The 15,735-nt window shown below is 41.5% G+C and overlaps 1 protein-coding gene across 1 annotated transcript in view; it reads right to left on the minus strand.

Annotated features, from left to right (window-relative positions):
* The window catches only part of pde8b (phosphodiesterase 8B), a 190,736-nt gene that overhangs the window by 65,268 nt on the left and 109,733 nt on the right, over positions 1-15,735 (minus strand). The window contains exons 3-5 of the mRNA XM_067982683.1: positions 12,610-12,800; positions 9,886-9,945; positions 7,951-8,008 (exon numbers count right to left, since the gene is read on the minus strand). Coding sequence (XP_067838784.1) covers positions 7,951-8,008; positions 9,886-9,945; positions 12,610-12,800 — 309 coding nt within the window. The remainder of the gene's footprint in view (positions 1-7,950; positions 8,009-9,885; positions 9,946-12,609; positions 12,801-15,735) is intronic.

Consider the following 15,735-nt stretch of genomic DNA (forward strand, 5'->3'; position numbering starts at 1 on the left):
GATCAGCAAGGGAGTCAAAGGATATGGGGAAAAGGCGGGAAAGTGGATTTGAGGTAAAAATCAGATCAACCATGATCTCATTGAATGGCGGAGCAGGCTCGAGGGGTTGAATGACCTACTCCTGCTCCCATCTCTTACGGTCTTATAGGATGCCGCCATCAACATTATTAGCAGAAGGCGGACATACAACATTGGAGATTGCGAGGCAGGAGGCGGAAATAGTAAATTGGAGGGTGGAAGGATTAGGAGAGATGTTGGACTTGACTGTTAATGCAGGAGGAGGGGGGTGTGTGGCAGGAAAGGTACATAAGAATATCAGAATGTTCTTGGGAGGTGGAAGGTTGCTGTGGCTCAGACAAGGGCTCATGAGATGGGATCCGCTGGGATCTCTGGGCTGAGATCCGCTGGGATCTCCAGACTGGGAACCACTGCGATCTCCGGGCCGGGATCACGACCTGGAGGACCCTGGAAATGACTCCAGCAATTCATTTGATTGATCCTGTTACAAGGAGGTTGGTCACAGGCAGAGCTGCTGCTTGGCCGGAGGTGGGTGGGGCTGGGGAGGGGGGAGCTGCCAGTGCCACTCCTGAGCAGACATTCAGCCCTTCACCTTCTGCCCCCAACCTCTCAGCAGGTGCCTGTTGAAATTTTTTAATCAAAAGAACCCAATCTGACTCCAAATACTCCAGTGGGATCAAGAGCAGGAGGTCAGCAGTGGAATGGGATATCAACTCCACTGCACTGACGAGGATTTTTGATCCCATTTGTTTTTAAAGGCAGTGGTCTCAATTTATCAGTTTTAATATCAGTAGAATAGCATAATGGCACAGTACTGAGTGAGCCCTAAGAAAATGTGTAATGAATCTGAACAAGGCCAGAACAGGTCAGGCAGATGTCAGGATTCAACTGGCCCAAGGATTGCTCGAAGGAACATGGGCCAGTTTTGTTAGCAGCATTGGATTTAGTTTGAATGGCTCAATTATTTTAGATAAATACTGAACAAACCTTTTATCCACAGAGTGCAGACATTCTAATGAATGGAGAGACAGAAATTCCGATAAACACTGGAAACCTAACAGCCTGGTGATTCACTTTGACATATCATTAAACACAAGTGAGTTCCTTAATAATAAAGACAGACTATATCAATTAATTTCATTATACATTGTAGCATTCAATAGGCAATCAGCAGTTAAAGTGATTTATTGAGTGGCAGCTTGTCCTTGTTCACAGCATTATACGGCTGAAGACAAAAATCGGTGCTCACGGTTTAACCCAGACATGAATACTGGTAATTATTTTAAACATACTTTACTCAACCTCATGGAATGTACATTGTGTTACATACACATCACATATAGAATAATAGATCATAGAATGATACAGCACAGAAGGCCATTCGGCCCATCGAGCCTGTGCTGGCTCTTTGAAAGAGCTATCCAATTAATACCACTTCCCTGCTTTTTCCCCATAGCCCTGCAAATTTTTCCCCTTTAAGTATTTATCCGATTCCCGTTGAAAGTTATTGTTGAATCTGCTTCCACCACCCTTTCATGATGTGGAGATGCCGGTGATGGACTGGGGTTGACAATTGTAAACAATTTTACAACACCAAGTTATAGTCCAGCAATTTTATTTTAAATTCACAAGCTTTTGGAGGCTTCCTCCTTCGTCAGGTGACGAAGGAGGAAGCCTCCGAAAGCTTGTGAATTTAAAATAAAATTGCTGGACTATAACTTGGTGTTGTAAAATTGTTTACAATTAACCACCCTTTCAGGCAGTGCATTCCAGATGGTTACCGACCCTTCTGCCACTGGAAACAGTTTCTCCTTATTTACCTATCAAAACCCTTCATGATTTTGAACACCTCTGTCAAGTCGTCCCTTAACCTTAACCTCATCCTTCTCTGCTCTAAGGAGAACTATTGGCCACAATACTCCAGCTGGAGCCTAACCAGTGTTTAGACAGGTTTAGCGTAACTTCCTTCCTTCTGTAATCTATGTCTCTATTTGTAAAGCCACGGATCCTGTATGCCTTTTTAACAGACTTTTCAACTTGTCCTCCCACTTTCAAAGATTTGTGTACATACACCCTCAAGTCTCTCTGTTCCTGTACCCCCTTTAAAATTGTACCATTTAGTTTATATTGCCTCTCCTCGTTCTTCCTACCAAAATGAATCACTTCACACTTCTCTGCGCTAAATTTCATCTGCCATGTGCCTGCCCATTTCACCAGTCTATGTCCTCCTGAAGTCTGTTACTATCCTTCTCACTGTTTAACACATTTCCGAAATTATGCCCTGTATACCGAAGTCCAGATCATTATATATATCAAAAGAGCAGTGGTCCCAACACCGATCCCTGGGGGTTCACCACTGCACACTTCCCTCCAGTCTGAAAAACAACCCTTCACCACTACACTCAGCTTTCTGTCCCTTAGCCAATTTCATATCCACACAGCCACTGCCCCTTTAATCCCATAGGCTTCGATTTTGTTAACAAGTTTATTATGTAATACTTTGTGAAACACTTTTTGAAAACCCATATACACAACATCAATCGCAATAACCCCATCAACCCTTTCTGTTACTTTATCAAAGAACTCAATCAAGTTAGTCAAACATGATTTGTCTTTAACAAATCCGTGTTGGTTTTCATTTATTAACCCATATTTTTCCAAGTGCCAACTAATTTTGTCCCGGTTTATTGACTCTAAAAGTTCCCCCACAACCAACTATAGACTGACTGGCCTGTAGTTGCCGGGTTTATCCCTCTCCCCTTTTTTGAACAGGGGTATAACATTTGCTATCCTCCAGTTCTCTAGCACCACTCCCATATCTAAGGAAGATTTGAAGATTGTGGCCAGAACCTCCGCAATTTCCACCTTTACTTCCCTCAGCAACCTAGGATGCATCCCATCTGGACCGAGTGACTTTTCTATTTTGAGTGCTGCCAACCTATTAAGTATCTCCTCTTTATTTTTATTCTATCCAATTTCTCTACTACCTCCTCCTTTGCTGTGATATTGGCCGCATCCTCTTTAGTGAAGACAGATGTAAAGTACTCATTTAGTACCCCAGCCATACCCTCTACCTCCATAAGAAAATCTCTTTTTGGTCCCTAATTGGCCCCACCCTTCCTTTGACTACCCTTTTACTAATTATATGTTTATAAAAGACTTTTGGTTCTCTTTTATGTTACCTACTAATCTATTCTCTTACACTCTCTTTGCCCCTCTTATTTCCTTTTTCAGTTCTCCTCTGTAATTTCTGTATTTAGCTTGGTTCTTTACTGAATAATGAACCTGACATTTATCATAAGTATCCTTTTTCTGTTTCAATTTAATCTCTGCATCTTTAGTTATCCAGGGAGCTCTAGCTTTGGATGCTCTTCCTTTCCCCCTCATGTCTAGTCTGTACCCAAACTATCTCCTCTTTGAAGGCCTCCCATTGCTCAAATCAGACCCTTTATCCAAGAAGATTTCAAAGCTGTGGGAAAAATCAGCCACGGTTCCTGATTTGGATCACTATCCAGTGACTCCTGCTAGGAAGTGCACATGCGGGGATGTTAGGTGGGAACAGGATTGGGTGTGATGTGATGCTCCAATTGATAAATTAGCCTGTGTGAAGTTCTAGGTAAGGTATCAGAAGGTGCCTAGCGACATATCCCAGCCTGAATTTGTATTTTCAGGAGACAGGAGAAAATTGGAGGGAAGTCAACAACTATTTTCAGTAAGCTCTACTGGGTAACTACTGGAAAATTCCTCTTTATTTTATTGAGAAATACCATTGTTGTTTCAATAAGTTTTTAAAAACCCTACATGGGGCTGTCAGAAACAAAATCAGCACGACTGTTGAACACCTTGGCTTTGCTATAGGCAGAGTTAACAAAATAAACTTTTAAATGTTTTAATACATTTTTCTTGAATAGTAGATTCAAATCAGGTACAGAAAGAGAAATAAAGAGATGGAAAGAAACATTGGGTTAAGAGAAAGAGAAAAAAAAAGACAGAAAGGAAAAGTAAAAAAAAATTAAAATTTGATATTTTTTAAATCTTTAAGAAGAATTTACTACATGCAGGAATGAGATTGAACAGTTTAAATTGTTCCCATTCTAGGCCAGAGAAGGTTGATTGGCATTGCATTAACAATTATCACGTCATTAAAAGGGTACTTAACTCTTAACCATCAGCCCTAATTTTCTGCAGCGAGTTTAATGGACAATTAGGGGGTGATTTTAAACCCCAAGAACGGGTGAGTTGGGGATGGGTGGGCATTGAAAATAGTTGTTTTTTGGGTCGCGACCGCATCCCGGTTTAAAGTCGGCACGGAAAAGTACAGGCTTCCCACTGGGAATGCCAAGTCCAAAAATTTTGCGGTAGCAACCCGAAAAAACAACTATTTTCAACATCCACCCGCCCCCAACCCACCCATTCTTGGGGTTTAAAATCACCCCCTTAATGTGCAAATCCAGCAAGTTCTTAAAAATAACGGGGAGGCTGAGGACGAGATGCCGTTTGCGCAAAGCAAACAGCGGAGTGGCGTAAATCAACCAGCAAGTTCTGGAGATTTGTAACTCATGGTGTATCTCTTCATCCTCTGAACTTGCTGGCCGATTTGTGTATTAATAATGTTAACACACCGTTATTTTTCCTGCAAGATTCGGCCCATTATCTTGTATATTTTTATAAGATCCTCTTTCAGTCACCCATGTCAAGACCGAGGAGCCCGAGTTTCTCCCATTTTTGTTCCTAATTCAATCCTTTGGTACTAGGGATCGGCTTTGTGCCTCTTCTTTGCCCTGCCTCCTTGGTTGAATGAAATTCCCAACTTGGTATCAGTTAGTGCATTAAATGCCCTCCATTAGAAATGTATATTATCTCTACTCTATATTTACGAGTTATATTTGCGATACAGTTGAAAAATTAGATTCTGGTATCTTCCCTCCTTTCCATTCTCCCTCTCCACGTTAGTAACAAAACAGTCACCATTATTGTTTACACAATTGGTACAATCTTTACATCGACATCTCATAAAAGTTTACAACAAGCTAAAATCTTACAGTTAAATCAGAAATATTTTCAAATTAAATTTGGAAAAATTTGGAATAAAACATAATTCTAGAGGGAGCTCAATGGTTTTCACCAATAAGTCCAGTAAAGGTTAAAAAGTTTAGAGCAGTCATTTTATAAAATTGCACTCAACTATTCACTGCCTTAACCAGCTAAACCCTCGTGAAAGCTTGTGTTTGAATTACTTAAGTTTCTTGCTGCATCTATGATTAACAGAATTTTTGGGCTAGTTTATATTTGACAAAATTAAATGTGAGGTGATGCATTTTGGTAGATCGAATCGGGCCAGGACCTACTCCGTTAATGGTAGGGCGTTGGGGAGAGTTATAGAACAAAGAGATCTGGGAGTACAGATTCATAGCTCCTTGAAAGTGGAGTCACAGGTGGATAGGGTGGTGAAGAAGGCATTCAGCATGCTTGGTTTCATTGGTCAGAACATTGAATGCAGGAGTTGGGATGTCTTGTTGAAGTTGTACAGGGCATTGGTGAGGCCACACTTGGAGTACTGTGTACAGTTCTGGTCACCCTATTATAGAAAGGATATTATTAAACTAGAAAGAGTGCAGAAAAGATTTACTAGGATGCTACCGGGACTTGATGGTTTGACTTACAGGGAGAGGTTAGACAGACTGGGACTTTTTTCCCTGGAGAGTAGGAGGTTAAGGAGTGATCTTATAGAAGTCTATAAAATAATGAGGGGCATAGATAAGGTTGATAGTCAAAATCTTTTCCCAAAGGTAGGGGAGTCTATAACGAGGGGGGCATAGATTTAAGGTGAGAGGGGAGAGATACAAAATGGTCCAGAGGGGCAATTTTTTCACTCAAAGGGTGGTGAGTGTCTGGAACGAGCTGCCAGAGGCAGTAGTGGAGGCGGGTACAATTTTGTCTTTTAAAAAGCATTTGGACAGTTACATGGGTAAGATGGGTATAGAGGGATATGGGCCAAGTGCAGGCAATTGGGACTAGCTTAGTGGTATAAACTGGGCGACATGGACATGTTGGGCCGAAGGGCCTGTTTCCATGTTGTAACTTCTATGATTCTATGATTCTATGAAAATTAATTAAGTTTACTAAACCTGTGTTGGGGGATACAGCAAATATTATGTGTTCTGCAGAAATCAAATTCATCCTCTGGAGGGCCACACTGAACTACAGAATGTTGAAATATTAGCTAAAGATCATTAGTCTTGAAGAGGGAGAAATTGAAAAAGATTGCTGAGTGGGACAAATGGGAAATTTCTGCATTTGCTTTGCCCCAGGGTGACTTTTGTTAAAGCTGGCTTGAATGAGGCATGTCACTCTGTTCAAACAAGAATAAATTTTTTGAAAGTAACAACAAATATAGGCACAAAATATCACAAATATTAGAGATAATATATAATTCTTGTTTTTCCAAAGAAATATTAATGTTGATATTTCTTCTTTAAGCAAAAATTGGTAGTTGTGGAACAACAAACATTTGCAAGAACCCAGGTGAAGGGGCAAGGCCCATCATGAAGGAAACCAAGTTGAAAAGGGATGAATCTAGAAATGGTTGTTCGGTGATTCCAAGCTTGGGCTTTAAACGCCTGTAGATTGCAGGAATATATATTATGCAAATACTGGCTAGGCTATGGCAGTAAAGAATCTGTTATAATAACAACTTATTTGTTGGGTCATTATTTCACAGTAGGTTACTTTCTTAATACTGCAGGCAATGATTCATTTTAAACTAAAGTAAACATATTTTATTTTACCCTTAGACTTTAATTTTAAAACACAGAGGGGAAACAAGAAGTGACAGGGTTGCAGACTTAAAAGGATGCAACACAGTCCACACCGCTTATAGCGGGCGCATTGGTATCAACACAATTTGCCCGCTATATGCGGTGGCCGGTGTAACCCGATGCCCGTGATGTTGGAGGTGGCGGGCAACAGAGTGGGACAAGACATCCCATAACATTAGTTAGAAATTGCACATTTGGGGAGGATATAGAATGGACAGTGAGGATGGCGGTGACGGTGTACCTTAAAATCTTATTTCTCTGTTTTGATTTTGATACCTAAAAGAGCCACCGTCTAGCTGGATTCTATTTTGAACATTATTTGCACAGTTTCCCTTTCATCTCCTAACATGAAACAATCAATTACATTTATACAATTACACATTCCAGTTACAAAGAAAATCATCAATTTCTAACAATAAAACAGTCATCTGAGAAGCAGGGTAATAGGGAATAAATGGGATTGTAAAGAAATCGCAGTTTAACGAGGTGCAAACAGCCGCCTGAACTGCCCGAAATAGCCGGCGTCCTTAATGCGCCTTTGTATTTGATGCCTATGGTGGCTCATTTGCATCTTCTTGTATTTGAACCCTGAAGTAATTTCTTCATGCCTCAGGCTAAGGAGTGATTCTGTAGTTCGTATATGCACGAAAACAGATGTTTAAAACAACTACTTTCCTGCAGTCAGGGAGCTGTGATAATTTTCTTGGAACGATCAATGTCAACAAAAATAAACATTAAAAAAATATAAATCATTTAATTGAGCTTTTTTTGCATTTTCAAAACGTGTAACATTTCAAAAAGGATAATTTACAATAATCCACAATTTGCTTGTCCATGTCCTTCAGCTCTACTGTTAGTGGGAATAACAAGGGCTATGTCATTCATGTCTTTATACATCAATTTAAATTGAACAAACAAAAGATGTGCTGTGAACATTGTACAGATGCAGATGCAGATGTGAGAAGGAAGCTGGGCTAGAGTTGCGTTTTGTGCACTACTAATCCAGGTGCACCTAAATCAAAGAATAAACATCTGTAAATGTCTGCAGTAGCTACGTCAAACCGCTGCAACTATGAAATGATTTATGGAATACAAATAATATAGAATTTCATACCCTGTTGAAACCTGCATTGAGGAGCGGCAAAACTGAACTCTCCTCTTGATCGTTAGACCTGCAGGAAGAAACAGAAAGTAAAGTTCACATATGACTGTTCCCTCTGAATAAAGTGTTCCGTCTGGTGCTGTTTCATAAACCACAGAACTAGTGGGGGCGATTTTGAGCTTTTGCCTGCAGTAAAAGGTGTGTGTGTGTGTGTGGGGTGGGGGGTGCATGGGAGGGGAGTTATCCAGTAGGACCACAGGTTAGGTCAATCAGCACCAGGTGGAGCATGTGCAGCATGCACTCTGTGCGCACTTGTACTTGAAAATTGCAAACAGGCTCCTGCAATTGGTGTAGGATCTGATTTGCAAATGCAAGTTGCCTCTCACCTCTCTGGGGTGGGAATTCTGGGCGTCCATTTACAGATCTGGCTGAAAATCACAACAGGTGGGCCTTGGGTCTCCAAGGGGCGGCAGCCATTTCCCTGCCATTTTCTCATGAACTATGACACACGCACATTGGAATGAACCCAATTGCTAAATTCTATTAACACTTAAAAATGGAAAATCATCTCAAACAGAGGGTCACTACCACACAGGTGATAAATAGGTTGCTCAATGACAATTTGCATGAGTTACACAATGACATAGTGCAACATAGAGATGTTTTTCAATCTCAATTTCATTGTGTGTTTACCAGGCCCAAAAGGAAGCTTTCCCAATGAAATTTCAGAAGAGATCATCATCCCTTTATAAAGAAAACTAAGGATGCTTTTAAACTACTAATTTATGGTTGCTGTGAACCTTGAGCAAGATTGGAGTTTGGACATGTGGACCTGATTCTCAAAGAAGATCCTTAATTTGGGAACATTTGACACACTTAAAAAGGAAAAACAAAAATAACTGCAAATGCTGGAAATCTGAAATAAAAACAGAAAACGGTGGAAATACACAACAGGTATGTCTATGTGCATCTGTAAAGAGAATGAACAGGTCAACATTTCGGGTATAGTCTGGATTCTGACCAGGGGCTATACTTGAAATTTTAGCCTGTCTTTTCTCTTTACAAATGCTGATGGACCAGTATATTTCCAGCAGTTTGTGTATTCATTTCATCTTTAAAAAAGAGCTGGGGTCGATCTCTCTTGAGAAGCAAAATTGAGGATGATAGGGATATTTGGCAACATTCTTTTTTCGGGGGTGTTTGAGGAAGGAGATTAGTGCTCCTTAAATTGGGGGATCAGTGGGTGGTGCGAGAGGGAAGTTCATGGTGGAATAATCATCCATGGGCTCTGGATGGAACAGGCTGGATGGGCTGAATGGCCTTTTCTCGCTCTGGGTTTTCTTATCTTATATTCTTATATATAAACCCTGGAGTTGACTCACACATTTAGATGGTGCAAACACTTTGGAATCTCTAAACATTTATGGGCTGAAATTCTTAGAGACTCGCTCTGCCACTGGAAGTGTAGCCGGATGCTATATAATCCCTTGATACCCTTACTTAACAAAAATATCTCGTCCATCTGTCCTGATTGGATTCTTGGGCCGCAGATTGCACCCCAATTCCTTCCTCCCTGTGTGTGATCCGCTCGTTTTATGTCCTCCCCAGGAACTTTGGCTTCATAAATTTGAACTAATGGGAGCTAACTCTGCGTGTGCATGGTTATAAACATAATGGAGCTCTCTCCTGAGCCCAGGGATTGAAATTTTAACCAAGCAGTGTAGGTGGATACTATCTGGCTGAAACCCATACTGCAGCTACCAGTCTGAGACTGCAGTATGCAGTATAAATGTTAATATACACACCTGTTATAAACTTTGAACGTGGAGCTTGCTCAATCATTTTCTTAGCAGTATTCCATAGGGAAAATTCCTGATTTGGTTGACTCCATCCATTGCAGTTTTATTGAGTGATATGCAGTGATATATTGAAATATGAGGTACTTACATCTGGGGAACAACAACCAGTATCACCGTGTTTTTTCCAGGGTTTGTGGCTCGAATTGACCTAAGGAGAGAAAAGCAGTCAAACATTTATAAAGTGCATTTCTCTTCCTTTTTTAACTTACAGTAAAACATTTCATAATAAAATGAATACGATATGTTCTTTAACTCTCATTCTGAAGTGATCAATAGAGTAAATTTGTGGAGATTGAAAGCCCACTGAGAGGAAGCAGTGCCCGACCGCCCACCAGTTCTGAAATAAAGTAAATAAAGGGGGAGAAATATTAAAGATAGGGGGACAAATTTTGGGTTGAGATCTCCTCCACCCCACGGAAGTAAGCCGGCTGCTAAATTGGAAGCCGACGACTTTTAGGTGTGCAGGGCACCTGCCTGAAACAGCTGTCGTCCTAACGCCGGTTTGAGGACCCCGATTGAAATTCATCAACAAATGGCTCCGTCCAGTTGTTCCAGATCTTGTGCCACCTAACCAGAGGTCCTTAAAGGATTGAATAGAGTTTGTATGCATTCAATTTCTGATGGTTTGGTGCCTGTGCATCTCCGATCCTTGATGGAATTGTGGCAGTATGCATCCAATCCTGATACTTTAATGCCAGTATATGGCCATTCGTTGGTGGTGTCATTTCAATACTGAATAATCTAATGCCACTACAAATCCTATGTACAAGCATACATAAGTGCCAGCTTACACTCTTGCCTCTGAGCCCAAGGATTGTAGGTTCAAACCCATTTCAGGACCTGAGCAGATAATCTAGACTGATACTCCAGTATTGAGGGAGTGCTGCATTGTCAGAGCTACAGTTCTTTGGATGACTCTTTAAAATAAGGATGTGTCTACCTACTCCAGTGATTCAGGTAGACGTTATAAGATACCAAGATACTATTTGAAGAAGAACAGAGAGTTCTCCTGGTGTGCTGACCAACATTCCCGCCTCAAAACCAGATGACCTTTCATTTCATTGCTCTTTGTAGGACATTGCTATGTGAAAAATAACTGCCATGTTTGCCTACACAGCTGCAGACCCTGTATTTCAAACTAATTCATCATATGTGAAGCATTTTGAGATGTTTCTCCGATGTGTGATTAGGCACAATATAAAATGTCTTTATTTTTTGTTCAATGCTTATGGTCTAGTATTGATGTGCATCCATTCCCTGGTAGACTAGTCTAAGCACACTTCTGACCCCTGGCAATCCAGCAGCAGTGTCTCTACTTACCATGAATCTTGAGTGTCAAATTCAGGAAACCTGAAATTCAGACCCTTGAGGGTCGATTTGACTCTCCCCGATTGGTGGGAAAGGAGCGAGGGTGCAGTTCATATGGAGCGGCTCCATTTCCCAATCTGTGCACTCCAATGGGAACCTCATTCATAAATGCAAGTCCAGGTCCCGTGATGTACATGGGACCCCAATGCAATTTTACCCTGCTCCTGAGTGAGGCGCCATTGATGGTAAGTTCAAAAACTTTCCTTATTGGGGCCAGGAGGAGCAGGAGTGTTCCTCTAGGCCCCACAAGGAAAATCCGGGCCTCTGCTGCCCCAGGCTCCTCCTCACCCCAGCTGTGAGACCCTCGCAACACCCCCTCCCCTGAACTTAACTTGCTGCCAGCAGCCTCCTCCTGATGCCAGCGGACAGCCTTTGGGCCACCCAATTTTCTTCCTCACCACCAGCCAGCTGCCGCTTTCTGCCAGAAACAGCCAAGCAGCTGACCGGCGGCATTCAAATGAGGCCTAGTAGTAAAAACCCGACCCATGTTCCTCCACAGGATTGCCAACCGTTCCCGCTGGCTTCCCACTAGGAGTTAAAATGGACCTTTCTGAATCTGAAGTCTAAATTGCTCCTCCGTAATAATCATTCATAAATATTTTGTGTTCAAAAATGACATCATATGGGAACTGAGCACAGAAAAGTAATAAATTAGATTTAAGAATGAAAGCATCGAATTTAACCTAACCCGCCCGGCGGATTGGCTTAACTGGAGTGTAAAAATCTGGTGGGGTCTAAAATGGGTGTCCAACCCGCACCTGTCCCGTTCCTGCTGGACAGGTTAGGTTAAAATCATGGCTTAAGTGAAAGATCATCCATTTAAGAGTAATGGGACTTTAGAAAAAGGGACTGTATTCACAAGGTGATTATAAAATGCTAATCTATCGTCCAATTGAATTTTCTACATTACATTAAAAATACTTATTGGAAGCACTGGAAATAGGATACTGTATCTACTCCTCCTGAAAACTCGTGCTCAAATATGCTTGGCTTGTAAATGGTTTGGGGCAAAATGTCTAAATTGAACAGCAATTTGACCACAAAGGAATGTGACAGACATAAGCAGACATTGAGGAAATTGGATGCACAGCTAGACCACCAGAGAATCAGGTACTGACTACCTGCAGACAGGCAATGAGCTGTGGATTTTTCACCATACTGTAAGACAATCTAACTCAGACCACAGCGATACTGCTAGGGTGTTGGACACAGATCACTGCAAGAATGCCAGGAAACTAGATACCAAACGAAATCAAGCATGTTGCGACTTGACTAAAATAGGGAAATTAGGGAATTGGCCAAATTAGACTCACTTCAGGGTTACAAATCCAGTCCATTTACCCCAATTCCAACATCCAAATCAGAAATATTGGATTCCAAGAACCAAAAACATCATCATGTCTGACAATCTACAAATCCATTTCCAATAGACCTGTTGGATTACCTGCAAACTGCTTCTGCATCAAAGTATCTGGCATGTCTGTTGTCAATAATTATAATTTCATGATGTTTATCCAGAAAGTATTCCAGTGCTGACTCTGGTGTCCGTGCGATGTTGCACTTGTATCCAGCTTTATCACATGCCCACCAAAAGCCATCACTCTGGCTGTCCTCTTTAGCAAAGACTAGTAGAACCTACAAAAATGAGTTATATCAGGTGAGATAAGAACACTTAAGAGAGGCAGTGGTCTAACCCACTGCTTCGCATCTTTACTGAGTCAGGTTTAATCAGTCTACAGATATAAAGATAGTTATTGGAAGCCGTAATATCCCAGCCAAATCTCTGAGGACAATGAATCTTGAACTCAAAGGTCCAGCTGATTTTTGAGGGTGCATTCACACTATGGAAGATAATCAATCTAATGTTGCCTTATATCAGTCACACTAGTAGAGATGCAATTAGAGAATTTTAAAGAGTATTAATGAAATATAACTAAGATCTGCACAAACCATGGCAGTTAATGTTTTTCAATGGTAGTGTTTTAGAAACAATCTTTTGTTAATTCCTGATGTTGCAGCACCAAACTATCACAGATGTTATCAATCTAAATTACATAAATGGAACAGCAACTCAAACCAGGCTTCGCTATAGGACCAGAAGCAATGTCTTCAATCGTCAACTAGCTCACCATGCAACATTGGATGTTCAACATAAATGGAATTTGCCTGTCGGGAATGGAGCGGCCACACAGTTAAAATTGCCTCCGAAAACTTACTGCTTGATTTCCGCCAGCTACCACTTTAACCGTGCACTTTTTTTGGTGGCTGCGGTGCATGCCGGAAGCAGGTGGGTTCCTGGTGAATACATGCAAATTGGGATCCTTTGATGTGATTAGGGCCTGTGCGGTTTTAACTTGAAAAATTTGAAGTTTAGCTCCAATGCCAAACTTGCTGAGTAAAATCTAGCAGGATTGATTTCAGAAGGCCTCTGGAAGCACAATATAAAGGGACACACAGATTTCTGTGGGGCCGGGACGAACGGGAGTGCTTTTCCGGGCTCCGCAAAAACAACCTGGGCTGCTGTTGTACCAGGTCCCAGCCTCGCCCGAGAACGGACACCCTCCCCGCATCTACCTTCTCGCAGCCCGGAGGTCGGTCGGGCCACCTGATGTTGCAGCGACCTGGAGTCGGTGGGCTGTTCCCAGGGCGCTGGTTGTCTGCTCGCAGCCCGTCGACCATAAGCAATGAAGCTTAGACCCTCAAAGTGGACCGGGTTTCCTTTCGGGACTAACAGGCGTTCTGCAGCTGTGCACTTCCAGCTGACCGCTCAAACACCACTCGGGAGAGAAAATCTACCCTTAAATTTGATGTTACAATATTAGAACCACGCTATAAAATTCAAAGTGAAAGTGGTATTGACCCACATAGTTTAGCAAAGTTTATGGAGTACTTGCAGCTACACTAAGGTGCATGGGTACACAGATTGTATGAACGTGTTCTCTACCAATAGTTTCTTATTATCAGTGAGAAGATTAGTATACACAAATTAAGCCTCACTTCTTATGGGATATTATAGTTTATTATCCTAAAATGAAATCAAATCTAGAAAAGGAACTTTTGGAAGATATGTATAACCGAAGCCCCATCTGCCTTCGCAGTTAGATGTAAAAGATTCCATGCATTACATTTCAAGAAGATCAAAGGAGTTCTCCCAGTGTCCCGGCCAACACATACCCCTCAACCAATACCACCAAAAACAGATTAACTGGTCATTCATGTTTGTGGGACCTTGCTGCGTGCAAAATTGGCTGCTACAAAACAACCACTACACTTCAAAAGCAATTAATCGGCTATAAAGTGCTTTCGGACGTCCTGAGGATGTGAAAGGCGCTACATAAATGCAAGTACATTCTTTCTTTAAATTGCACTTACGATTCCATTTCGTAAGAAATGTATTTTTGTGGAAACATTAATGGTATGAATTTCATGACAGATCAAATTAAACATGCAAAATACAAAAGGTACACAGTGCTTTATAAACAGCTGCAATTGATCAAATTTACGATACATAAAACAAAGCACCAGCAGTACAGCTGTAAATCACCAGTGAAGCTACCGTTTGCCACTGTCAGCTGAAAGACGTCATCTGCTTTGTTCTTCACAGTTTATACAAGTAACCAGTCTGTAGCTTATTTAGGTTACAACTTGTTGTTGGCGATGTTATCATACAAACGTTTAACACTTACATATCAAATTCCTCTCTCCACTATTTAATAGAGCTATTAATCTGTTTAAAGTACACGAGTTAACACCCCTATTAAAACAGCAGAGGCACTCAGCTCGCATTATTGGTCATTTCCATTTCCAGGCTATTGTGCTTTGGAATGTTTATTGAAAGCGAAGAGTTTAATGAGAAGCACATTTTGACGTCAACTGAGTCACAAGTTGTTGACAAAAGTTCACCGCGGTACATACATGCTGTGAGAGATAATGGGACTGACTCACATTTTGTCACTGCCTCGATTTGGGGCGTCAGTGGGACGGTAGAGGTCAGGAAACCAAGTGGAAATCAGTTCTATCTTCCAGTTGGACCTGGGACGGGTTCAAGTCCCACCACAGATTTGTAAAACTTGTTCACTGATGTCCTTTAGGGAAGAGAATCTGCCACCTATACCCACACTGTGTTGTTGACTCTTTATGCTCTACTATGGATGGGCAAAAAATACTGGCTTGCCAGTGTTGCCCACATCCCAAGAAAAATGAAATAAAGGGGCAATGTGAAGTCTTGGCAGAGTTGGAGAAGGAAGAGAGTAAAAAGAAAATGGTCGATGGCATTGTGTATCCGAGGTGACTACTGTATCTGTCATTGATTGACAAGCCTTTTCCTTAACTCTGTAAATGTGTCACTGCATGAACAATCCTGTGGTCTTAAGCAAAATACATTGGACCCCATAAAATATAGGTCCAGTATGAGGATCCCGCCACCTACCTGGTGTCGACGGGAGGCTTCCGAGCTGTGCAATTTTACACCGCTTCCCACCCAGAACAAGTGGGAAGTTGGCCAGCAGGATTTAAATGAGGCTTGGCAGTTAAAACAGCACGAGCCTCTTTTCTGGAGCAGTGGGTGAGT

This window comes from Heptranchias perlo, chromosome 4, assembly GCF_035084215.1.
Source record: "Heptranchias perlo isolate sHepPer1 chromosome 4, sHepPer1.hap1, whole genome shotgun sequence".
Taxonomy (NCBI): domain Eukaryota; kingdom Metazoa; phylum Chordata; class Chondrichthyes; order Hexanchiformes; family Hexanchidae; genus Heptranchias; species Heptranchias perlo.